This window comes from Chlamydotis macqueenii, chromosome 7 (genome assembly GCF_036417535.1).
Source record: "Chlamydotis macqueenii isolate bChlMac1 chromosome 7, bChlMac1.mat, whole genome shotgun sequence".
Lineage (NCBI taxonomy): Eukaryota > Metazoa > Chordata > Aves > Otidiformes > Otididae > Chlamydotis > Chlamydotis macqueenii.
The window spans coordinates 32,778,407-32,804,549 of record NC_141562.1 but is presented as its reverse complement, the minus strand read 5'-3'; the positions used below and the strand labels follow the sequence as shown (position 1 = coordinate 32,804,549).

At 51.5% G+C, this 26,143-nt stretch overlaps 2 protein-coding genes across 3 annotated transcripts; one reads left to right on the top strand and one right to left on the bottom strand.

Annotated features, from left to right (window-relative positions):
• Positions 1-890: 890 nt before the first annotated feature.
• Positions 891-7,604, bottom strand: EMX2 (empty spiracles homeobox 2). Of its 2 annotated transcripts, XM_086752128.1 has the most exons (4): positions 7,548-7,604; positions 6,298-6,779; positions 4,171-4,355; positions 891-1,806 (listed from the first exon to the last, which is right to left on the bottom strand). In XM_086752128.1, the coding sequence occupies exons 2-4, from the start codon at positions 6,686-6,688 to the stop codon at positions 1,639-1,641; spliced, it is 744 nt and encodes a 247-aa protein (XP_086608254.1). In that variant the 5' UTR covers positions 6,689-6,779; positions 7,548-7,604; the 3' UTR covers positions 891-1,638. The 2 variants fall into 2 exon arrangements, with proteins under 2 accessions (XP_086608254.1, XP_086608255.1); XM_086752129.1 differs by lacking the exons at positions 4,171-4,355; positions 7,548-7,604 and having other exon boundaries at positions 6,298-6,928.
• Positions 6,687-18,233, top strand: LOC147600124 (uncharacterized). Its single transcript, XM_086752439.1, has 6 exons — positions 6,687-6,736; positions 7,201-7,397; positions 9,159-9,200; positions 9,811-10,018; positions 15,190-15,400; positions 16,859-18,233. Exons 1-6 carry the CDS (start codon positions 6,687-6,689, stop codon positions 16,874-16,876), a joined length of 726 nt encoding a protein of 241 aa, XP_086608565.1. The 3' UTR covers positions 16,877-18,233.
• The last annotated feature ends 7,910 nt before the right edge of the window (positions 18,234-26,143 follow it).

Sequence of the window (26,143 nt, the reverse complement as noted above, 5' to 3'; positions counted from 1 at the left end):
TGCTACGGACCAGCCTCACCTTCCCAGTACGAGCCAGTTCGCACTCTACTTTATACCCAGGGAAGGGGTTGGGTTTGTTGTTGGTTTGTTGGGTTTTTTTTTTTGTTGTTGTTGTTGTTGTTTTTTTTTTTTAAAGGTACTTATTTACAGCAAGTGGGTCTCTGCGGCTTATTTTTAGCGGTCTATTTACCAGCCAGGGAATTCCTTAAGAAAACGCGCCCATGGCCGCAGGAATGCGCGGCCGCGGGAGCGCAGGGGCTCGGCAGCTAAAAACAAGGCGGGGGGGGGGGGGGGGGGGACACTACCGGTTTCCTATAAATTTGAGGTGGGGTGGGGAAATATATTGCTTAAAAATTTAGGGCATATTGATAAATCTTTATTGACAAAATATTGACAATGACATACTTCTTGGAAGTATATAGTGTGTTAGAATTCTAACAAATTAAACACAAAACACAAAAATATTTACATTCTGGTATAGAAGACATGAAGGAAACATTTGTCACTTTTTTTTTAGTAGCTCTATGATCTCGAAATATTATAAGGTCAGTGCTTGAAAATTGCCCCAATGAAAATGGCCATTAGAAAAAAAAAAAAACTTAAAAAAAAAAAAAATCAATCCGCGATTCTAAGTCCCTTTTCTCTGGATTCTCCCAGCATGGGAGGTGTCCCCCACCGCCAAACCTGGTCGCGGCGTTTGCGCTTTATTAATCTTAAAAAATAACCATCATCCGGTTTTGTAATGGGGATACAAAGGGGGGGGGGATAATTTGATTTGATTTTTCTTTCTTTTTTTTGGCAGCGAAAGTTATGACCAACCCCAACCTCCCCCCACTCCGTCCCTCCCGTCCCTCCCCTGCCCCACCGTGTTTGTCCATCCGGAAGGAACACTATGCTTTGTTACCGCTACTTCATTTAGCTTTCACAAACACTTTGACGCCAGAAGTTATCATAAAATGTTTACAGACTGCACATTTCTCGTAAAATAAAATTAAAAAGCACACAGAACCTGTCTTAAAGGGAAAAAAAATTACAATTAATTTCTGTCTTTAGGAACTGGGGTAATTTTTTTTTCCGTTTTTTATCTTTTTTTATCTTTTTTCTTTTTTTTTTTTTTTCTTTTTTGTTTGCCCAGGCGGCTGTACACATGCAATTCAAGTTTCTGAAACAGGTGTGGGGTTTGGCTGCTTATGGAAATTTCTCTCTCAAAGACGGAAAAAACTGTGAAGTGCAAAATGTCCTGTAAAGTGGTAATTTCTCTGGTTTGATTGGGGTTTGGGTTTTTTTAAAGATTTTTCCCCCGATTTTTTTTTTTTTACATTTTTTTTTTGACGTTACGCTTTTAAAAGTGGACTGCGAGAAACGGAATACCTGTCAATCACCTCGTCCCGGTGTTTTGGCTCGGATTGACAGACCCCGCTGGCCGGAGCGGTGCCGGCAGTGCCCCAGTCCGGACCCTCGCCGTCTCGCTCCCAGTTGCCCTCCCAGGAGGGAATCGCGTTTTGCATGAAGATCTCCGTGTCCCTTCCCCGCACCGCCACGCCGCGGGGGTGTATGCTGGGGGCGAGGGGGGTGTGAGCCTTTAACACTTTCTGTTGGTGGGATGCTTGGCTTTGAAAAGTCCAAAAGCGCCAGTTTTTAATCGTCCGACGTGACGTCGATTTCCTCTGGACTGGCTTGTTTGGTGGCGATTCTCCACCGGTTAATATGATGAGTCCCTTTTTTCTTCTGTTGTGAGTCCGAACCTTCCTCTTCCAACTTTTGCCGCTTGAACTTCGTCCGTCTGTTCTGAAACCAGACTTTTACCTGCCGAGGAAAGGCAGTGGGCGTTACTCCCACGCCTGTCCGGGACACACTGTGGGGCCCCCGGCCCTGCCTGAAGGGTGACCAGCGGAGCCGGGGCCCACGGGCCACCTAAACTCCCTCCCCCCAGGAGAGCCCCCCACGCCCACCGGGCACCTCCAGAGGCTCCACGCGTGGAGCAGCGGGCAACCGCACAGTGGGTCCGCTCCGCGCAGGCGGGAGGGCAGAGGCGCAGGCGGGAGGCATCGTGTGGCTCTTCCGCGCACGGGCAGCCCCGCGCAGTGCCCGCGCGTGGAGGCAGGCATCCCCACGCGTGGGAAAACAACGTGCGGCTGGGCTGTCCGCACGCCGGCTCTGCCGTCGGGGCAAGGACCGGGGAGGGAGGGCGGGGGGGTCCCGTTACCCGCGGCCCGGGGAGGCGGGCAAAGGCGAGCGATGGAAAAAAAAAAAGAAGAAAATGAAAGGACAAGGCCCGAAATGGAGAGCGCTCGGCTCTCCCCGCAGCGCCTGCCCGGGCCGCCCCGTCCAGGAGCGATCGCGGTGAGGAAAAACCTGCAAGTTTCGGAAATTTCCCTCTGAATGTGTGCAGCGCCGAGGAAATCTGACTTAACCAGCCGGCAGCTGACTTCAGGGCTTTAATTACAGATAGTATTGATCCGGGAGCTATCTCCAGGGCTGGCCACGCTCCTTGTAGCGGCCAAAGGTAAACAATTTTTTTTTTTTTTTTAAAGCAGTTTAAACTCTGGTTCTGTCTGAAAGTGCCTGATAAAGGCCCCAGCAAGGGGGGAAAAGGGAACTGGGAGCATTTTAATAAGCTGGTTTAACCCGCTTCGCTGCCTCTTCAGAACAGAGACCTGCCTGGCCGGACACACATCTCTGCCGCATTTTCATATTCTCCAAAAAGTCCCCCATTAAAAAGCTGAGCGGGGAACAAGGGGTGAGTTTAATTTGCTTTTAGTTTGCTAATTGAAGGGGAGGACGGTTCATTTCTGCACGCTGATCTCCCAAAAGGGAGCTCATTTGTAGGGGACCGGGGGTTTGACATCCGGACAAAAGACCCCAACCAGCTTCGGAATCAAGCAGCACAAAGACCACCTTAAATACAGCTTTCCAGTGGAAATAAGCCTGTGACCGGTCCCTTGTTCGGAGAACCTCATAAAAGTGGCGATCCCTTTTTATTGTTTTGTTAGGGAGACATTTTAAAACAAAAGCTCCAACCTCTTTATTGCTTCCCCCACGAAAAGGACTTAAGGGGAAAAAAAAAAAAAAAAAAAAGTGTTACAACTTAATCCGCCCAGAGAACGCTGTGTTTACTGGGAACTTTGAACTAGGCTGCGGCTGGGTATTTTGTCGTCTTTTTTTTTTTTTTTTTTTTTTAAGTACAGTGCCACATACTGTAGCAGAGACAATCCCCATCTGCAGCCCTCTCCCCGCGAGTCTCCTGGAAGGGCACAAAACAAAAGCCCGACACGACAACAACAACAACCACCAACACCACCCCCCCACCCCACTCCCCACACACACACCAAAAAAAACATGGCCTTTCTTCCGACCGGGAGAAAACCGCGTGAAAAACGCTCTGGCAGCAGACCCGCCGGCCGTGGGTCCCTGCCGTCGGGGTAGGGGAGGGGGACACGGACGGGAAGACCTCGCGCCAATCCCCGCTGCCCCACGCGTGTCCGGCCTCGGTACCTGCCGACGAGACCCTCGCCCACGGGACAACCAGTCCCTCCAGAGAGGGGACCAAAATATCCCCCCGTGCGGCTCTGGCCCGCAGCCAGCCCACGGGGCCCGGGGGCGGGGGGGTCCTCGTCGCTAATAATTTATCTGCTTTTATTTTTCATCTTTCTGCCCTCCTGAACCCGCTCCTCTTATCTCCCGTTGCCGGACGCTCGGCTAGAAAATGAGTGAAAAATCACGCGCGAAACTGTATTTCTGCCGTGGGGTCCGAAGGGGGATCCCCCCCCCCGCAGCCTCTCGTTTTGCAGGCTTTTCCCCCAACATCCAACTACTTCTATGGGTCGCACCAGCCCCACAGACAAGCGACCAGCACCCCCTTTCTGCAAATCTCCCCGCTTACCTTCCCACTCGGGCCGGGTCTCTCCGGGGAGCCCCAAACCCTGCTCCTCCCCCCCAGCCTCCCAACTCGCGGCCGCGGCACCTCCACCCCGGGCACGGGCGATGGCTCTCACAGACGGGACGGGGTTTTTATCACCCCTCACTCCACTCCACCGGCTCGGATCCTGAGGCCTAAACACCCCCAGGATTTCCCCGATTATTTTTTTTTTTTTTTTTGCCCCCATCTCTGGGTGGGTTCCCCCAAGGAAATCCCAGTACTTTCACTTTCCCAGCTGCCCGCTCCCTTACCTGAGTTTCCGTGAGGCTGAGGCTGTGTGCCAGCTGTTTTCTTTCCGCTCCTACCACATAATGGTTCTTCTCGAAGGCATGTTCCAGTCGCAGTAACTGGGATGGGGAGAAAGCCGTACGGATCCGTTTGGGTTTCCTGGCCAGTGCGTTGTGCAATAGGAAGCTCTCCGGGCTGGTTTCATTCCCTGGGCAACAGGGTAAAGCAAGGGATGAGCAAAACACCTTCTCCAAAAACACTCCAGAGGAGTTTTTTAGCGCAAGATTTTTTTTTTTCCCCCACCATTACCCGCAGGAGAAATCTGACTAGTTTATTTTTTAAAAATTATTATTATTTTCAGCGACTTTTTTTTTTAATTAAATTTTTCCTCCATAAATAGGTGGAGGGAACGAGCAGGGGAAAGGAAAAAACTGGAAGAAAATTCAAAAGCTAAAACACAGCCAGGGGAAAAATAAAAAGCGAAAGGATCGGCCAGAGCCCCGCTGCGGTATCTGCGGCCTCACCCCTTCCTCTCGCCCACCGGCAGCCCCCCCGTTTCGGTTCATCTACACCCTCCCGGTGCGGGGGGCACAGTACGGCCCCGGGTCCCCCCCTACCTCCCCTTCCCTCCCCGGCCGCCCGCCCGTCGCGCTGCCGGTACCGATAGCCCGCTTCTCCCGGGGCCTCTCCCTAAACTCCAGCTGGGGCCTTTCTCCTCCCAACGCCCCTCGGTTTTGCCGGTGTGGTCCCTGCCCAACTGCCCCCGCGGGGAAATAAAAGAACCGAACTTTGGGGAGGCCGTGGGGCGGCCATCCCGGCCCGGAGCTGGGGTGGTTGAGGAGGAGGGGGGGAGTCAACCGGGGCTTTTTTGGTGGCTGTCCCTACTCCGCGTTGGCCCTGTGCCGCTTCCCCGGGTCGGTCCTTCCGAGGTGGGAAAGGCACCAAGGGTCTCACTCAGTAAAAACATTAAAAATCGTTGCAGGAGGAGGGTGTGTTTAAAAATCAGGCTGTGGCTCAACACCGGGACGTTTCCGCCTTTCATCTACCGCTCTTTACGCGTCGCCTGATGACTGCGACAAATAATTTGGTGAGCGAAACCTGTAATTTTATTCGGAGAGGGTCATAATCCATTTTGTGTCTCTGTCCGCCCGGCTTCCGAGAGAGCGGCTGCTTTTCTAATGCGGGTGCAACGGCTCGGCGGCAGAAGGCCGGGGAAATGGATGTTGCAGGTGGTTTGTTTTCGTTCGGAAATAATAAATAAAAACACCAGGAGAATAATAATAATAATAATAAAGAATAAAGCAGATGGATCTCTCGGAGCATGGGCTTTTTTTTTTTTTTTTTTTTTTTGGTGGATAACGAAAGGAGTAGGAGCGGACCCATTACGGGAGAAACCGGCTCACCCATCGGAGAAGACGCTGTCGGTTGCAAAGGGTTAAACAGGGGGGATTTTATTGATTGTGCGCCATCGGGTTTGGTTATTTTCCCGCAGCCGGTCACTGATCGCTGCCAGCCAGCAGCCCTTCCTTGCCCGCACGGACGGGATCGCCCCCTCTGCCCATCTCCCCACGCTGGGATTATTACATTTTTAGTGGGTTGGTGGTTTTTTTTTAATTTTTTTTTCCCTTCTCCTTACTCTGGGGTTCGTTTCATTCCCCCCCCCGCCCCCCGTCCTGCTAACGAGGGGGGGGCGACTGAATTCGCCCGGCCCCGGCAGCCCGGCGGGCACCCCAAAACGTCGCCACCCCTCCGGAGCAAAAAAAAAAAAAAACCCCAAAACCCCCAAAAAACAGACAACAATAACAACAACAAAAAAACCCCACACACACCTTTTCTCCCTCCTGCTTTTAACCCCCGCTTCTTTTGGGGCGAAAAAGTCGCAGCCGGCCTTGCCTTCCCGCCTGCCCCCCTCCTCCCAGGGCAACCAAAACAAATCGGAAAAAGCAGCAAAGCAAAAGCCCAGCTCCAAGCCCTTCGGCTCTGACAGCTCCTCAAGTTTAGGAAGTGAGGGGACAAGGGTGGAAAAGCCCCCTCGGCCCAGCCGAACCGAGCCCGCGGCACCCGCGATCCCCCCGCACCCGCTCAGACGATGGAGAAAGGGGGATCGGAGGGAGAAAAAAAAAAAACAACAACAAAAAAGTTGGACGTACCTTGGAACCTGTGGCCCAGATACCGGTAGCGGTGTATTAGCCAGGGGTAGAAGGTGGAGGGGTCCCTTTGCTGCGAGGCGAAGAGCGGGTGGGTGGAATGCGAAGCGGGCAGCGGGTGGGCGGCCAGGGCGTGGGGAGGGGGCACGGGATGCACCGGCACGGCCGGGTTAGGCGGGTGGGAGACGGCCTCCGCGAAAACCAAGTCCGGGTTGGAGTAAACCCCCCTGCCAGTGGAGTGGAAACCGTTGAGGAAAGGGTTCATCGGGCTGGAATTGGCATAGCTGAGGGCCGCCGGCCGGATGGGATCCTCGGAGCGAGAAGCGGGCAAGGGGCTGTCTTTGGCCACCAGCGACTCGATGGTGAAACATCGCTTGGGTGCGGGCTGGAACATGCTGCCGCGGCGAGGGTCCCCGGGCGAATCTCTGCCTGGCTCTCTCCGGTGAGCGGGAGGCGATGCGGGGAAGTTGGCGGCGGGGGAGTGACTTGAGGAGGGATAGATAGACACATAAATAGACAGGGGCTGGAGGAAAAGGAGGCAGCGGCAGCCAGCGGTACCCAAAAGGGAGACACACACACACGCACCGCGCGCACACACTCACCCAAAAAAAAAAAAAAAAAAAAAGAAAGAAAAAAAAAAGTTGCTGGGAGAAGTTTTTCCCTCCTGCAAGGAAAAGGCGGTCGCCCCCCCCCACCCCCCCGCCTCCCTAAGTCCAAAGACAATCCATGGATGTGATCGGCCCCTTCGCGAGTTGTGCAAACGATTTGTTAGTTCATGAGCCTAATTAGCGCGGGGATCACATAAACAGCTTCCTCTGAAGCCCGGGGAATGGCGCGGTGATTGGTGGCTGGTGCTCGCCCCGAGGTTTGGGGGGAGTGGGGGGGGGGCTCTTTAAAGTGCGTCAGAGGGGAGGCGAGGGCCGGGCAGCGCCGGCGGGAGGGGTGGACCCCGGCGCGGTGCGGATCGGAGCGCGGCGGGAGCGCGCCCGGCTGCGCGGGAGTGGGGAGTCGGGGGGGAGGGGGGAAGAAGCGCGGGGACCTGCGCAGCTCCCGCTCCGCTCCCGCGCTGCCCTCCCTCCCCTGCCCTCCGCCCGGCCACCGAGGTACGAGGGATTGGGTGGGGGGGGGAGACACAGTGCGGGGCGGGGGGGCGCCGCATCCTCTTTGGAGGGGTGTGGGGGGACATTTAGGGCGGCTGTCCCCCCTCCCCTCCCCCGCGTGAGACCTCTCTCCCTGCCGCCTCTCGGGGTTACCTCGGCCAGCCCCGCGCCGTCCCGTGGAGATGCCCCGCTTGGGAAAGGTGTCGTCCCGGTGAGAGAACGGGTCGCCCTCCTCCTCCTTCCTCCTCCTCCTCCTCCGAACTTATTTATTCCCCCCTGGGCTCCTTCGCGCTCCCCGCACCGCGCGGTGCGGGAAACAAAGCGGAGGGCGGCCGCATTGTGCAGAGCCGGGACGCGCCGGGCTCCCGCAGACGGGACGGGGGAGCAGATCTCCGGTTCCAGCCCTGTCCGGATTTTCGCGATTACCTTTGGGTCCGGGGATGATTTTAGGGCTGAGTTCTCCTCCTCCCATTGGCTGGGGCCGCGGAATAATTATGATCACATCCTAATACTCTTGGCTGGTGCTTACTGTTTATTGGTAGTTAAGGATCTATTATCTATTCATCAGCCTCCCATTTTTGCCAATTACATTCTTCTAAAGTGAAGTACCAGCAGGTATTTTGCACATTTACAATTAATGATAAAAAAAATCTGGCGTACTTTAAATCTATTACGCCGCTGTGTAATTTATCTTAAAGATGCGGAATTGCTAACGTAAATTAATGTTTCTGTTGAACCAAGGGTTGGAGGGGGGGAGTCTTAAAACCAGTCTAGCGTTGCTTTCCTTCGTTCCCGGACTTTGTTTTCTATTTTCTTTCCACTTTATACACAAAGAATCCATTACTCCGCTGCATTAAAATGTGCTGTTAAAAAAAAAAGCGCTGTCTCAAGGGTCCTCGCTTCTTCCCGGCAAACGGCGAGCTGAACTCTTTTTCGCCTTCCCCGCTCTCCCCTCTAAGCGCCCGTTTGCAGCCAACCGGTATTTTTAACACAACACCAAAATGACGGAGCAAATAGAAGTGACCAAACAAGTGTCGTGCAGGCAAGGATGCCGGTGTTGGTGAGGCTTTGGTGTTTTCCTTTGTGTCCCCCTGCACTTTGCGGAGGGAGAAGTTCACTTTCCATAGCAGATGTGAATCTGTTCTGCGGGCGATGTGTGGAGATCCCCACCCGCGCACACGATCGCGGAGACAAAGTGTGAGAGATGCTGGCTCGGCGTAACTCGGGTCTTCTCACCGATTTTTGCAGAGACGTGCAAGCTCTCCCACTTTTGCGAAAACCTCTCCTGCTCGCAGACCCCGGAGCAGACACTGGCGGAGGGCTCCGGCCCCGCTGCGCTGAGCTCGCTGCGGAGAGGGCAGAGGGATTTCCCTCCAGACCCACGCGTGTCCCTCGTGAATTGATAATATTTTAACATTTTGAGTCCCCTCGCCCCCTTTTCCGTGCGACCTTTTCCCCTTTCACGGGCGATAACGCCCTTCTCGCAGAAATCTGGGGCGATGGCCGTGAGCGAGGTGCCCTACACGCGGCTGGTGTTTGCGGGCTGGTTTCTACTGGGGTCGTGGAGCACTGAAAAAGGGAAGGAAAAAAAAAAAAAAAAAAAAAGGAGAGAAACTTCTCCTAGGAAGAGCCATGTCCTGCATCTGCGTATTTCCACTGCTCCGGGACTGCAGAATGAATCTGAATTGGAAAAACTTCAACTAATTTATTTCCTTTTTTTTCTTTCTTTCTTTTTTTTTTTTTTTTTTTTTTTTTTACCCTCAGACCTCCTGACACAATCACAGGACTCCTTGAAAACTGCATCAAGTAATTCAGCAGCTGGGGAGGGAAGAATTATATTCATGTGAAAAAAAAAAAAAAACAACCCAAACCCAAATCAAAAACTCAACCGTCACACAGGCAGAACGGGGATAACGCTCCAAAACGCTTGATAAATTTCCTTCCATCCTCTTCACCGCCCGGGAACCATCCTCCAGCCTAAAATCCCTTCCAGAAGAGGGAATCCCCTAGCTGGGGGGTTTAGCGGAGTGGGCTGCAGCTGGAGCTCTCCCCTCCCGAGTCCAGTTTCACCCGGGAAAGCGGGTGGAGGTCCCTGCGCCGAGCGTGCATATACATAGCTGTACGTATAGATATATATGTGCCTGGGTACATACAGACGGAGAAACCACAACCGGAGCCTGGGCAGCACTGGCTCTGAGTTTTGTCACGGAGAAAATAGGCCGGGGACAGTCAGGGACAAACGCCCGGGAAACTCGGGATGGGATTTCCCCAGGATTTTCCGCTTCTCCCTAAATTTCTCCTCTGCTCTCCCACTCGCCGTCTCACGGCCCGGGCTGTCCCGGGAGCATCTCCCGAAGCTTCCACTCTTGAACTTTTCCTACCCAGCGTCTTGACAGGCTGCTCTCTTGGCGTCTAGGAGGAGAAAATCTGGCAGGGGCTCTCTTCCCAGCAATCCCCGACCCGCTCCCAGCGCGCTGGGAGGGAGGGGTGCGCTACATTCGCAGTCGGATTACATGGCTGGCCTCAGAGGCACCAGCTTCGGATTTCCAAACTCATACTCATCTGCTAAAAAGCCGAGCCAAGAGGAAAACGCGAGGAAGGCCTCAGATGCGGGAAAGCTCGGGGTAAGACGGTTGTTTACGGGCTGATCCAGGCCAAATTTTTGCGGGTGGGGCGAGGGGGTCGGGGGGAAGTTTCAGCCTCCCCCTTAACTTTCTTTTTTTCCAGGCGGGATCCCTCTCTCCCTTCTCTCTCCGGTCCCAGGGATCCGTACCCGCAGCCGGGAGGAGAGGCAGCCCAGGCGGGTCGTGCCTGGAGGGGGGCTGTGTGTGTCAAAGGAGCGGGTGAAATCCCTGATTTAATTCCTTTCTGGACATCCTAAATCCCGCTCAGGCTGTCTAAGCGTGCTGCCTTCACAAAAGCGCGGTTCTTGGCGGGGGTGACGGGAGCCCGGGCCGCGGAGCACAGCGCGGAGCCGACCCGGGACCCTCGGGGCCGGGCCGGGCTGCGGGGTTTCGGGAGAGCCCGGAGTCCGGCCCCGGGGATCCCCGCCGAGCAGGTGGATTTCATCCGGGAGGGTGTCACTGCCCATCCCGGCTCCTTCGAGCACCCGCAGTCCCGCGTGAACAGGGCCTCGCTTCCCCACGCAGCCGTGGGTCACGGGTGGGGAGGACACACGGGATACTTTCCACGGGCCTCCTCATGGGGGTGAACAGCCCTCAAATCCTCATATCCTTCTTTCGGCCAGCACTGGGGCCGGCGGGGGCCCCTCTCACCGTCGGGCGGGGGACGGGGAAACGGCCTCGCCGCCCGGGTTCCCTCCCGCCGGGGAACAGCAAGCTGGGGCCGTCGCTTCAGGTTTTTTTCCCTTCCCGATGCTAATTCAGAGCATCCTCCCCTCTAGCTCCCCACACCCCTCCCCACCTGGCCGCGGACCCCCGGGCTGCAGGAGCCCGGTCCGGCGCTTGCCGTCCGCGGGCAGCCCCGGCTTTGTTTCTCCCGTCTGTTTTCGCCGCCGGAAGGTCGGACTTGCGGTTCCGAAATGACGTTAAGTAACGCGGGGCAGGAAGAAAAAGAGCAAATCTCCGGGTTTGCACACGAAGCCACAATCTACACCCACCCCAGCTCATTTTAAATGTCAACATGTGCGGAGGAAATACGGAAGCTGCGTGCGGGCACAGCGAGCTGAGCGGCACCGAGAGAGCACCCGGCCGGGACGCACCGCTCGGCACCGCCGCGCATGCCCTCCGGCCCCATCCTGCCGGTCCCTGCCTGGTCCCTGTCCGGTCCCGGTCCTGTTCCGCTCTCTGCGCGGGGCGCGGTGGCGGCAGCCGCGGGCGCGGACCCCGGCGCACATCCGCGGGGCGGCAGCGCCCCCTGCCGGGCAGCCCCCGGCGCCGCCACCGGCAGCGGCTTCGTACAGGGCCCGGCCGGCCCCGGGAAAAACCCACGACGACGCTCGGGGCCGCTTCATATCAAACGCGTACGGGGTCTCGTTTTTTTTTTTACTTTTGTTTTTTGAAGGGCATGCCATGTCCACACGCACACACATGTTTGTCCACACGCATGTTTGTGCACACGTCCGCGCACTTTAAATCCTCCTCCGCGCGATACCCTTTTGGCACAGCGCTTTTTTTTTTTCTAGCCCTGGGTTATAAATAACTCCACAACAAACCGGTTGCACCTCTAAAAACCGTAACCGCCGTTCACAGCTTCCGAAGGCTGGGTCCGGCCCCTGCGCTTTATTTTCACACCCCGTTCAAAAGCGCGGCTCTCTGCGCACCATGTGTGGCCATCGCTCGTAGTCGCGGTGCGATATGGGCGAGAGGTTTGGAGTTTTTGGGGGTTTTCTTTTAAGCTTGCCTGCCTTCCCTGCCCGCCTGGCCGGTTGAACCGCCAGCTCTATCCCGAACGGGACCGTCCCGTCGGGGCTGCCGTGGCCTCGGAAGCGTGCGGGGTACCGCTACCGGTAACCCCGGAGAGTTACCGCTCGCCGGGTGCTGAACTGGCAGATAAACAGGTTTTGCCCGGCATCACCTCCCCTGAAACTGTGAGTTTCTGACCACTTCTCCTCTGTAAAAGCCCGTGTCTGCCACGAGGGCTCTCTCGGGACGAAAACTCGCCGGATTAAAACAAACAAACAAAAAAAACCAACCCCCCCCCCCAAAATAGAGTTTAGGGGGAGCTGCAGGTGTCGAGGCACGAGACATCCCACGGGAACCCATTCGTCCTCTCGTGTGCAAGCGAAAAGGTGCCCGAGCCTCCACCGACGGGGCCGAGGTTGCCTTTGCGTGGGAAAAGGGCGCGGGGAAGCTCCTGCACCTGGGACTTTCATTTATTTATTTATTTATTTTCCTTGGTGGAATACGGTGCATCCCAATCCAGAAACGCACCATAACCCCCCCTGCTCTCCAGCGGGGCGGGACGTTAACTGCCCCGAGTGGGGATGGACACAAGCGGACCCCGGGTGTGCGCAGCGGAGCGGAGCTGCCTCATCTCATCGGCTGCGCTCTCCTCGCTCTCCCTCCACCTCCGACTCCCCATTCCCCTCAATTAGTGTTCCCCATCAGTGCCGCTCCTCTGCATCGGGCTCTTCTTCTGCAGCGGGCTGGAAAGCGCGGAGCTGCCTTGGCCCCGTCCCGGGGGTGTCTCGCACCCCAGGGGTGGGGGTCCCGCACCGCAGCCCCCGGCTCGAGGTGGCAGAGGGATTTCCCGGAGGGAGGGATCACGCCCGAGGAGTGGGCTGTAGTTACAAACTTTCCTAAACTTTCCTCCAGACTGAGCGCACCGCTGTCCGTACGGAGGGGGGAGGAAAAAAAAAAAAAAACAAACTAAAATAATTCTTCTAAAGCTTTATTTCTAAGGACAAACAGAAAATCCCACTCTGATTTCCCCCTAGTTCTGCTCGGCAGTTTTTGTTCCTACTAGGACACTTTTAGTTTCCAATTCAGACATTCAATTTTGTTAATTAGTTCTTTCCAACGTGCTCCTGAGGGGCCCGATCCTGCGGTCCCGCCAAGGCACGCTTCCTCCTCGCCTCACAAAGCGTTTTGCTGGGCAGCAGGGAGGGTGGTCGCTATTTTCGACAGGACCGAGGACATTTCTATACAACAGACGGTGCCATATACTGAATTCCCGCAGCGGGAAGCCCTTGCCTGGCCCTGCCGTGAGGGATGCGGGATGGGGGGGGGGGGGGGGTCTGGGAAACCGCAAACCCCGGACCGAGCAGCTGCGGACCCAGGCGCTTGGGTCGAGACTGGGGGAAAGTCAGCTCTGCTGGGAATCAGCGCCCTCCCCTCCCTCCGCTCAATGGCCCCATCGGGGTGGGTTTGGGTTTGTTTTGTTTTTATTTTTCACGTGTTCACTCTCACCCATCGTTCGGGAAAAAAAATCGAGCTTGCAAAGAGCAGAGAGTTTTTTTGGGGGAGCATTCAGTCTGCACCCCCCCACCACCCAAGGCATCCATCTCCCACTGACCCGCATGGCGCCGAAGGAGTTTGCAGTGATGGAACAACTCTCAAATAATTCTCCAAGCTTCTAAAGTATAACGATTCAATATTAGCACATTAAAGCGTTATTTAGGATATTAATTAATACGTATTTCATTTTAAATAAATCTTTTACTTTTTCCGAGGACTTGAAGTACATAATTGCCTGCAGTGGCATCTTGGAGTAGAAATTCAAGGATCCAGCTTCGATATGCACAACCTCGCTAAATTCCTTCCCTAGCCGATGCCTGTCCCAAATATTCGGGCTCGCACGGATGTGCGCGCTGCGGAAGCCGCACAGAACATAACAAAACAGAGCTCCGAAAGAAAAAGCAGCAGAGTTCGTGGGTGTTTCAGACCCAGGATGGCTTTTTCTACATGGATGCTGTATGTCAAACACACATGGCCGGGGGGGGGGGGTGTGTGCTTAAACTGCGCGTATGATACAGTCGGGCCACTGCTCCGTTACTTTGTGTTGGATGCTCCCATCCAACAACTGCATTCAGTCCTTATTTCCGAATTAAAGGTGCTTTACAGTCTAATTTTTTAAAATTTTCTTTCCTGTAAGGGGAAAAAAATAAGGAAAAAGTTTGTTTGGGAGTTTTAGGGAACTTCACCTGGGCGCACTGTACCAGCGAGGGGATACCTGGGGCGGGGTGCCCCCCTTTCCGCGGGTCTTTTCGCTGGCCGTTCCCCTTGGAATGAGGTGAATTCGTCCCGATCCGGCTCTTTTCGCCGGGAAAGGTCAGGCCGCTGCCGGGAGCCACTGCAGGAGCGCAGCCTCCGCGCAGCCGGTTCCGCGGGGGGAACAGTGGGCGGACACAGACCGCGAAGCACGGTCGACCCTTTCGCAGCCGCCAAACCTCTCCGTGAGCATGCGGACACATCGGCAACCGGTGGCAGGGGCTGTGTGGAGGAGCCGGTACCCAGGAGCAGAGGTGTGAGTAGCGGGCGGGACGGCGGCACCGGCAACCGGGCAGGGAAAAGGTTGTAGCTACCGGGAATGGCAAGTGACCCCCTCTCCTGACTCCTGCGAGGTTTGGGCAGTTTGGTGCTGCGATCCCAGGAAAGTCTGAACTTCAGGGATAATTTTCTCCATATGAGCTAGCGAGCGTGCACACGGCCGGTTCCTCCCCAGAAATCGCCTACCTCCAGTATTTTTTCACTTTCCACACAGTTACACGACAAGGAAAAACAGAAGAGAAGGAAAAAAAAAATCATATGGTAAAGAAAGTGTTGGGGTTTGGGGTTTTTTTGGTTGTTTGTTTTTTTTGTTTGTTTGTTTTGGGTTTTTTGTTTTTTTTTTTTTTGTTTGTTTGTTTTGGGGGTTTTTTTTTTTTTTTTTTTTTTTTTTGATGGCAGGTCGGAGAAGGCAGCCGGGGGGCTCCAGGGGTCCTGGATAGGGAGAGCTGAAAGGCAGCCGAAAGGCAAAGGGACGGTGTCGGCAGAGCAGGAGCCCGGGTCTCCGTGTAGTGCATGAGGCTGCGAGGGGTCTGCTCCGTACACGCGGGGCCGCAGCGGAGCCTCGCCGCTGCAAAATCGGCTCCGCAGCTTCCCCGCGTGGGTAGAGCAAGAAAGAGGCAGCCGGGGCGGGGGGTGGGGGTCCAGTCTCCCCTTCCCACCTTCCCGGGAGGTTGGAGGGGCAGGGATTTGTCTCCCACTTCGCTGTTCTGTTAGGAGAAAGGAGCGGGGGGAGGAAGAGGAAGGTCGCAGCCGGGCCGCGGGATGAGATTGCCAACCCTTGCCGTCGGTATCACGTATTTTACTTTATTTTATTTTACTTTATTTTATTTTATTTTATTTTTCAGGAAAGCTAACAGATTTCTCTGCAGTCCGCTCCTTCCAGCCCAGCGCCCAAGCCCGGGTACCAGCAGGCAGGGATGGCAGGCGGTACCTCGCCTTCTCTCCCGCGTGTACCGCGACGGGACCGACCCGCTCCGCGAAACGATCTTCCAAAATCAGGGCCGTTCCTCACAAGCGAACAAACCTGACGGTGTTTGTTTCGTTGTTTGTTTGTTGGTAAGAGCTGTGCCGTTTTCCTCACGATTTCACTGCGCGCTGTCCCCTCCCGCAGCGACACCGAATTAAGGAAAAAAAAAAAAACAAACCAAACAACACTACAGGTGTTACCGCCGTGTTTGGGAATTAATTCACCTTCCTTCTCCCCCCTCTCTCCTTCCTGGAGTTTTTTCCTAGCCTACCCAGAGAGCTGGGAAAGGGTCCCACATCCCCCGGAGCTGTAAATTGAGCGCTGAAATACTTGATCTCACTGATCTTTGGAGAATTAAATCCGGCCTCGTTTTACAGGAGGAAGCGAAGTCAATCTCGGCGGTTTTGCTAAGAAAGGCTGTTATTTCCTAGAGGGTAGGCGTTTAAGTTGTTAAATATTAGTTTTTAATCACATATTGTTCTTTTAAAAAACAATATTTATGCTTAGGGCCGGGCAGGTATTCAATTGAATTTTCAAGCCATCAGCGAGCCGTTCGTGACGCGGCTGATGGAAAACAGCCCATTGTGCGAGGGCCCGGCTGTGTTTCCCCACCGCGGGCGCGGAGCGGGCGTGGAACCGGCGGTACTGGTGCCCTTGGCCCCGCGGCGGGGCTGCGCGGGGGGACTGGGCTCTAAGAAGCAAAACTTCGGAGCTGCCCCCCGCCACCTCGAGGCCAACCGCACCTCCCGTGTCGTCCCCCCCCCCCCCGCCGCAGGGACCCGGTGGCAGGGTTGGCTGCGGAAGTCTCCAGCCCACGCGTCGCTCCGTGGGCACTGAGTCCCGGCTGCGAGGCTGGGGAGGGGGGAAAGAGGGGAGTGCGTGGCCCAGCCGTGACTGACTGCACGCGTGGAGGGGGGCTCCCCTCGGCTCGCCTCCTGGCCTCCCCAGCGCCGGGCCTCTATGTTCCCCAGCACTCTCCGCTCTGCTCCCTGGATGGAAACACCGCTGCCGCTTTCTTTTTGGGCCAAGCCTCTTTGCAAACACCTTGAACTAGAGGCTTTGCCCCCACACACCCGCTAGCAGTGTCCCCCCATCTGAGGAGGTCATTTTCCAAAATTACCCGAGCTTCCCACTCCCCCCAGGCCTCCCCGAGTCCCCCACCTCTGCCCCACTCTGTTCCCCCAGCAGCACGTCCCCACTCTCAGCATCCCCCACGACTGGGCTGCCGTTCCCCCACACAGGCCTCAGACCCACAGAGGGGACGTGGGGTCCCTGGCAGTGGTGGGGCTCAGGCCCACGGGCTGCTTTACCAAAAGGCACACGGACAGGTAACCATGCTCTAAAACCAGTGGTACAGGCGCTTTGCGCTGGAGCCGCCCGGTTTGAAAGTCAAGTTTGTGGGTTTGGAAGGGGGGAGAGAGTTATTTTGGCGTGTAAATATTTCTGCTTTCCATAAACTGGCAGAGCAGACTGAAATGAACACATGGGGTTCAGCATCTGTTCAGCTAGACGCATCTCACAGAGGAATATTGGCTTTTCACCTCCAGGTCCTAAATGGGAAATAAAAAGAGGTTGGTGTCCTCTATTCTGTTTGCAATCGCCTATCCCAGGATTAAAGAGATCTCCATTTTACTGGCTGTCTTTCATTTAACTGTTTGGAGACCAGAGATGGAAAATATTTGCCGAGAAGAAAAGAATAGCTGCATGGGATCATTTGCAATTCAGTGTGAAAATATTCTACCAAACCCATTTCTATCCCAGTGCAGTTGAAAAAATAGCACATAGCCGTCAACAGCCCATTCCGCTCTGCTGGACAGCACGGAAAGTTTTAGGCAACTAAATTCCTAATGGGAGACAGCAGCAAACAGCACAATCACGTCTTTGACTAAACTATGTGGCAGTTTTAACTGCTAGAAATGCTAGTAATGGGTAAAATATTACAGTTTTGGTAAATGGGAGACTTCCTACAAATGGTAAACGGTATAGCCTGTGTGGACAGAAACCAAGAGGAGCATGAGCTTCGAGCGGCACGCTTGGAAGCGCAGAGGAACGAGCACTTGGAAGGAAGTCAGGATAAAAGCAGAGCCGGCCAGCGGAGCACTCAGGGTGTGTGCTTGAGAGAAGCACATCCAGAAACAACTGCTTTTCAAATTGACGCTGACAAAGAAATGAGCATCATTTATGTTTAAACACATTTTCATTGTCGCCGCTACCATGGGCGGAACATTTCGTACAAAAATATGCTTCGTAAAGCTTGAGTGGAGCTCTCCACCCTTGAATCGCCCCTGGAGCCTTGGTTTACTTCTTGTAGAGAGCTCTGCTTCTAGTGCTGGGATCAAATCCCTGATCCCGGAGCTCCCTGGCCTGCTTCCGCCCCTGCTCATCCCCAGGCTGGCGGGGATGCCGCAGCTGGCCACTGTCCACTCATGGCTGGCCTCCTTTGAAGCAGAAGATGCAAAAAGTCCCTGCAGGAGGGGAAGCCAGAAGACTCTTGGAAAATGCAGTTCTTGACTTGTCCAGAGCTGATTCTTGCTTGCTTCAGACACCCCAAAATGGACAGGGAGGGAGGAAGAAAGGAATTACCGGCAGCTGCGTATCCACTCTGCTGCATGTGAACATCCCGGGCGCCGGAGGAACTCCATGAACCCCGTCACTGCGCTGTTCACGGAAGTTGTGTGCAGTTCAAGGAAACTTTGATACTCTGGTGTCTGAAATCCTTTCTGCAGGAGCCTGTGGTTATAGATCATTCATTTGCCTCACAATAACGTTTAGTGGAGCCTGTCAAGGACTAGGGCTCAATTATGCCAGGCTCCTCATAAGCGCAGAGACGACAAGTCCTGGCACAGGGGTCTAAGTAAGAGGGAAAAGGAAGTGCCTGTGTTTTGAAGAAAGCAGGCAAAACTACAGTAAGCAATAAGTGAGAAACAGTGAGGCTGAGGACAAAAGGACACTCCTAACTCCAGTGTACTGATTACAAACTCTTTTCTGCTCTGGCTAAAGTCAGTGGTAAAATGTCTTTTGTTACTCAGCGTGCAAGATTAAACCGCATTGTGTGATGATTTAGTGATTGCATTTACCTCTGAAATTGTATTTCTTATCTTGATTTTTTCCATAGTCTTAAACAAGGGCATCATCAAGCAACGCTATATATATATATAAATAAAAATACATATATCATATATATAATATATATAATATTTTTAATATATATATTATTTGGTATAGAGACAGAACCATCAAGAATACAAAAAAACAAATCACAGGACAAGCCACAGAAGCAGAACGTGCAGTCACAGTGAAGGTGCCTTGTGTACGCAATCTAGGAATCACATTGCAACGCTTATTCTCTGAGCTACTGTGTCACTACAAACAATGCTTTGTTAATATTTCTTGTAGAAAATATCCTTTCTTACTTAGAACAATTAAATAGTTAGCAAGCCACCGAGAAAATGGCCATAGGAGGTCAGAGGAGGGAGCTTGCTACCAAATTCCCTTCCTGACCATGGTGCTATATAACCCATATCTGTGGTCAAAACAAAGGAAGAAAACTGAGGCCTCAGAGGGAATCAAGCACATCAGATTTATTTAGTTTTGTATTTTTCCAGCTTTTTCAACAGACTCCGACTCCTCATCTGTTACCCTTACACTGCGGAGTCTCAGACAAGGGGTGAGGAACTATATAGCTCCAGCCATAGCTTCCTACTATCACCTTAATCAAAACCTGCCAGTGGCCAGGGCAGCTCACTGAACTGAATGGGAAAGGCAAAGTGCTTGCAGATACACACCCACCCAAACCTGCCCTTCCTCTTCAGCCCTACCAGGCTGGAGATGGCACCTTAACCAACCATGAACTCCACCTTCAGCTCCAAGCACGTTTCTCGCCGTCAGACGTGTTCTGGAGAAGATGCAGGCTGTCATTGTTTCTGAGAAAACTATTCCCTCAAGGCTGTCTGTCGGGCAACTTTCCTGAGCCATAAACATGTTCTGCAATTTAGATCAGAAACATTAGCATCTACCAAACAAAAACATACAACGCACGCAGGCAGCCAAAATAGAATAAATAACCGGTCAGGCCTCTGCTATGCAAATATTTTCAGTTAGGTAAAGCAGCACTACGCTACCTTCAAAAAAGTTCATTAAAAGGTTCCCCGGAGCTGTGGTTTTTACCCACAGCAGTCAGTTTTCTGGTCACTCGCCATGCAACCTGCCAGAGATCGTCGGGCGCCGGTGGTATTATTTGGCATCACCGTTTGCATTTCTGCTGTGCCACGCAAGCACAGACTCCACGGCAAGAGACAGAAACACGAAACAAAAGGATGATCCCTGCCCCAGAGCACTTCCAGTCCTAATCTAAAAAGAGTGGGGAAAAAAACAAAAAAAAAAAAGGAAAAGAAAACAGCAGGTGGAGACAGGGAAGTGAAAAGAAAGGATGAGACCGGAGCGATGAGTGCGATATGAGGCAGCCTCAAGACAGCAGCTGCTCTCTGGCATCAGATTCTTCACATAAGTGATGGCTGGATGGGGCCTACGGGGAACGTGCCAGCACATTTTACCACATGAGCCATACGTTCTGTGTCACAACTGCCAAGAGCGCTTTGGGGTTGTAAGAATGGTTTGTGGTTGTGGCTTGGCAAAGAGTATAAGGAGGCAAGAGCGTGTGTCTTTCAACTGTACTGATATGCCAAGAATAAAGAAAAAAAATTAGCAAGGCTCTCCAGCCCAGTCCCTGTGACACTATCATGAAAAGAAATGTTTATTTATAACAAGAGAGTAAATTTGTGAATCACAAAACCTAACTGGCAGCCTCAAGTGATTTGGAGGAATCAGCCTGAAAGTCCCGTCCCCCGCCCCCCGCCACCCCAGTCTATTTAAGCTGCGATCGCAGGCTAAGTCACTCCACGTTCATTAGCAGCCCACACAGTGCTCAGCGAGCCTGAGTTTCGAAGGGAGACTGGGAGCAACATCTGGGAGCTCCTGGTTCCTGCAAGGAACTGCCAGATGTTCACAGGAGGATGTCCTGCAGTCAGGGTAGGAGCGGAACTGCCCCAGTGGGTTGTTTTTTTCTTTTTTTGCTTGCATGTATCTGGCACAATACACACCTCAGTTTGGAAACCTTGACCCATATTAGGTTACACTCCTAGTTAAAAAATCATTCATGTCAGTTTGAAAACCACATCATTCAAAACACAATGTACTTTAACATTCTTTTGCTCCCCCCTGCCCCATGGCCTCTAATTTAGCAGGGTTTTAAGAGCATCATGTGCTTGAACTCTGAGCTGCTCCCAGGCATCTAAAAAAGTAATTGGAGTATTTAGGCTTTAAATGGATTCTCTTTTCAATCTAAATTGTATCACACATCAGAGATGTCAGTATGAGTGGTTGAAGAGAGATTAGAAATTCTCCTAAACAGTCAGGTAATTAAATCATCTATACATCCACATATTTGGTTGAAGAAGCTCTGCCTGCCCTAGGCCCCGTCTCCTCCATGCTCTCACCACCTCAGAACATGTGGTACAAACACCCAGCCTGCCTGAAGACGCTGGGTGTCAGTCCCACTGTCGGCTGTTCATCTGGGATTTCTCAGGACCTCTTCCTGAAGGAATACTGCTTTCTCAGCGGGGCTCTGGCGGTTATTTCGGTGCCAGCAGCTGATGGAGTTAGACACTAAAAAACCTTCAGGATTTATGCCTTCATCTTTTTATTCCTCGCATACAGTATCTAGTGCCTACAACCATTGCAAGTAGGAATATGATAACGGCTAAATTCTGCTCCACATTCAGACCTGGGAGCAGTTGTTATAATTGCAGTTGTTATAATTAAGACATATTGATTACTTATCTTTTAACTTCTTTTTCTAAGCTCACAAGTTTTTATCTTCTCTGAAAAGAGGCATAAACAACAGCAGGAATGGCCTTGCCTCCCATGGGGTAAGGGCTGCTACCACTGCTGAGGACGCACTTGCACTCTGCCCCTCAACTGTCCCCGTGCCACCGGACAGGTTGTCACTGGGAGGACGTTACAGTCAGCATCAGACTGCTCAGCATCACGGTGACACCCTGCACATACGCTCTTTGAAAAGTCTAACCCGCTTACATAGCAAAGATATCATAAATAAAATCAATCCTTTATCTTTCCGCTTACCTCATTCTAGACTCGCATATTGCTCTTAAAACAGAAGTAGACTTCATTGATCATGAGTGGCCCAAATGATTGCTCTTTAATGTTCTTACCTACCAGCCATTCGTTTTCTTTCCTTACTTTACCTACAGAGGAGCTGCTGCATGGATGGTCTCACTGTCTGTTACTGTAATTAAATTTGGAGATCTGTGTGCAGGCTCATTCCTGACACAGAAACAGAGACAGGCCCTTTTCTGACTCCTTTCCTTCCAAATATGAAAAGAGCAACAACTTAGAAGGCAGTGCAAACATTTTCCTAGACTATCATTGTACTCAGTAATGTGGAAATGGCGACAGCAGCTCTTTTGCTAACTGCATCCTTCTCACTACAGTAATTGCTACAACAACTCAGAAAGACACCATCTCAAATACAGGCGCCCAGCGATATCAATAGATTATAAGATTTTGAAGTCACTAGCACTGAATCTAATCATATCAACTAACCCTTAGCAAACATTTTGTCTTAAAAAACCTGATGGGATTCCTCTACTTTGTCATTACGTCTGCATGGTCCCCCTTCTGAGCATGCCAGAATGAGATGTTCATCCCAAACAGTGGCATCTCCTGAGTGGATTTCACAGCCTGTGAGATCAGGTTTTTTTTTTGCCTGGGAAGGAGTTTGGTGACTCACAGCATCCCAGTAAGCAGAGGTAACTATACAATATCGACAGTGACTCCCAAGGGCACTTGTTCCACGCCCTCTACCACCAGTCACAAAGCAGCCACGTGTTGCTGATCAGATTTCAGATATTTCATGTAAAATGTCAAGCCTCAGAGTTAGCAGGTCTTAGCCACTTGGGCTTGGGGCCTGCACCTCATCAAGGGAGAAAATCTCTGCATCTTAAGTGTGGTTTAAAACCTGGATTCATGTTTTTAAGACATTCCCCTCCCTTGTCCTGAGCTAAAAGCACCAAAGCAGTCGTGCCCCAGGACTCCAAGAGCCAATTGAAGGGGCACGACAAACTGTCTCTCTTTCAGGTATCTGCAGCCCCTACATTTGCTGTTTTATTTGGACTTTCTTAAAGCGCTCTTCAATGGACTGAATTACCTTCAGTTGTAAATCTAAGATGGAAAAATACAATATTAGGCATATCTGGCTCTCCATGCCTCAAGTAATATCCATATGTACATTCCTTCCTCTTGCCAATCTATCTTTGCTCATGATTCTGCTGCATTTTAAGCAAGAGGACCTTGCATATGGTAGCAGCACTCCACTGGTCACAATTCAAGGCAGCTGCAGATTTCTAAATGAAATACAGTATGGAAGTCCTTAAAACAAACAGAGATGCTTGGATTTGTAAGTACAGACGTGTCTGAGATTCACTAAATATACACAACAGCTCATCCTTTGTGCTTCCGAAGCTCGCTGGAGGAAGCAAGGCTTGTCATTTAGTGGAGTAATTATCATGATTCATTATTATGATTATTAATTATAATCATATAATCACAGTAATGATTAATAATTATAGTCATTACTATTTATATTAGAAGAGATCCTAGAGGCCCCAGTCAGAATAGTAGGGCCCATTGTGCTTCGTATGGTAAGGTCAGGGGCACCCTAACGACACGGCGACTGTGGTCAAGGAGCCAGATCCTGCAGATCTGAGCGCTGCATTTGCTTAACGCAATACGCATACTGCACCGCGGCACCGCGTGGGGCGGGAGTAGAGATGTACATCCTGCCAGGAATGGGGTGTCAAAAGGCAGGCGATACCTCGGGGAGCGGCAATGGGACAACGGCAGGGGAAACACAAAGTGAAGGTCACAGCTTAGAGAAGGGACCTGTGGCCGCAAGGTTTGCAAAAATAGTGGCTGCTTCAATTGCATCTCTGGGTCCTGCACTTTGTGACAGTCCCACACTTGGGTGAGATGGGGTGTTGTGAGAAGAATCCCCTAACTCCAGCCGTTTCCAACTTATCAGGCTATTCTTGCCCAGTCAGGGCATGCAGATGTACTTCTCCAGGCATTTTTCTTCTTTGACTTGTGAGGGACTTACCCCCTTCTCCCCTCTCTCCTCCAGCACTGCCTCCCCATCCTTTACACGATTTAAACTTGGGACTCTGACACCCATGCTTGTGTAAATGTTCATTATATCATATGACACCGTAACTTCTGCCGAGCAGGCAACGACAGCCTATCTTGTTGGCCTAGCACTGCCCGCAGTAATTGCTGAGCCCTGATGCACACTTTGCTCACTCCTGGAGTTTGCTCTCTGCAGCAGTCAAACACAGTGCATGCTAATGCAATAGTCTAATATTGCATCCTCAGAAGCCTCCCGAAGCCAAGGCGCTACCAAAATTACTGGGCCTAATCATAAGTGTAAAGACAAGTGTGTGTAAGCCGTTGCAAGATTAAGCCCTTGGCCTTTTGTTCTGCCTGTACGTAAATCGCTGCTTTCTTGCCACCTCCCTGTACGTGTTTGGCTTTGAAGATGCAAAAGGTAGGGAGCTTTGCATCCAGTGCTGTAATCTCTGTGTTGTTCTCCAGTCTGCTCCTAAACTCAGATTTCTCTGTCCTTCTCCTCTAGTCCCAAATTGCTTGGTTAACCGGTGAAAGCTAATGGGATTATTTCATTTAGAGGCTACAGGACAGACTCAACTACTGAGTTGTGAGCCAGTCTATCTCAATGAACTCAAAAAGTGTCTATACTAGCTCAAGTGATAGAAACAAGGAATAAAGTCAGTTTGTAAAATGTATGAAAATCCATTACTTCAAAAACTGGGGAATATAAAAAATGGTGATGCTTTACCCATGTCACCCCAACTCTCCCAAAAAGGGGGAAGCACAGGTGATAGTCTGGTTATTATCAGACACTGAAAAGTCAATCTCCTACTGCACAGGCAGATCTGCTGCAAGCTTCATTAGAAGCCTTAATTAAAGTATGTTTGGCATGTGCTCCATGCCACAGTGCAGAAGAGAAAAACACGAGCAGCCCTGGAGGTACGTTGGTTCTTCCAGTAACACAAGGAAAGGGACTGGCTGACGCTCAGGTGAAGATGTCCTTGTTTCTGCAGGACAGTGGTGCTGTTTAATTGCACGACATGATGCAATTCTGCAGGGGATTATTTTGTTATTAAAAAGCCCGACATCCCTAGGTATTCTCAACAAAAGCTTTTCCACAGAAAGAACATGTGAGGCTGGAAAATTAAGTTTGGAAATGACAAAGTTAAAGCTTTCTTACGATCCAGTCCCTGATTACATGATCACAGATGTATGTTGAATAGGGAGCAAGGCGGAGTTGGATACTCCGAGTGAGCGAGTTCTGGTGGAGCCTTGCCTGATTCACTACAAAGGTTGGATGGTATGCACTCTATGAGACATGTGGCCGCACAGCAAACAATGAGCATAAAAATAAAAATTGAACAGCTGCCTCATTTGCTAAGCACGTCCATCTTGTACATTGAGCAAGCCTGGGTTCCTGCAGGGGGAAAAAAAAAAAGCGTCTGATTGTATTAGCTATATATACACACTGCATGCGGATACATCAATATCGGATGCTTTATAAGGCTGGGATATGTCCTGGACTCCAGACAGATAGAAGAATAAAAGACAACTTAGAGAATATTGCATTTTTGGCAACATGTGTTGGCTCAAAGGAATTGTAAAGGAAGTAAATTAAATACTACTAAGAATGTATGTATTTATAGCACTTTTCATACAGGGATCTCAAAACACCTATCAAAAAATTAAAGCTTCACATCATTGCTGTGGTCTCAGTAACAAGCATCATTTTTTTTCTAATGTGTGAAGTGAATCAGAAAAAGACAAGGCAGTTTAACCAGACCATCAAGACCAAGAATATCTGAAATTTAGGCTCACATTTTAACTCTTAGACAAACTGTCTTCTGTGAGCACATCCAAGGAAACTATTGATTTTCATGCTTCCTTGCCCTTCTCCAGCAATCCAGCAGAAAGCTCAGGCATATGGTTAACTTAAGGCCATTGATCGCTGGCCCGTGTTTCTGAAAAACCTTTTGGCGTGAACTAGATACAGTTTTGAGTGAAAAAAAAAGCAGGTTTATAAGAGCATTGGTCATTTTACCAACTGTGCCTAGAATTTCCTGGACGTTACGAATGTTCAGCTGAATCCCCAGTGTCAGATTGTATTAAAAGATTGTCCTCAAAAAGGAACATTCCAAATTTCCATGATCTTTGCCAGTTTCCAATGAGTTGACGTTTATTTGAGCTATTGTGCAGTTTTCTGTTGAGTCAGATCATTCAGGACTTGCTGCTGGGACCACAGAGCGTCAGCAGGACATAATTCATCTGCGGCTAACGGCAGCCCAGTTTATCGGATAGGTAATCCTTCTTCACGCCGAGATATGCCGTTAGAAAATTTGTTGAGGTCTTTTTTTTTTTTTTCCATTAAAACAGGAATTAAGCATTCTGTTGCCCCTTCGGTTGCTTGTTGGATCTCTTTAGGAGAAGAAATTACTGTAGCATCTTTCTGGGGTTAAAAAAGGGAGGGAGAAGAAACACATTGATTTTAAAGCATGCCCGCAGTGTCCTGTTTTCTGTATCATCAGTGCTGCCTTGAGTCTTTGTTGGCTTTTTGGCTGATTTGACTTTATCCCTCTGCTTCCTACAAGTACACACACACCTGCTTGACCTCTGCCTTTTCACTCTGTTCCTAGGGGAATACCCTCAGGCTGCAC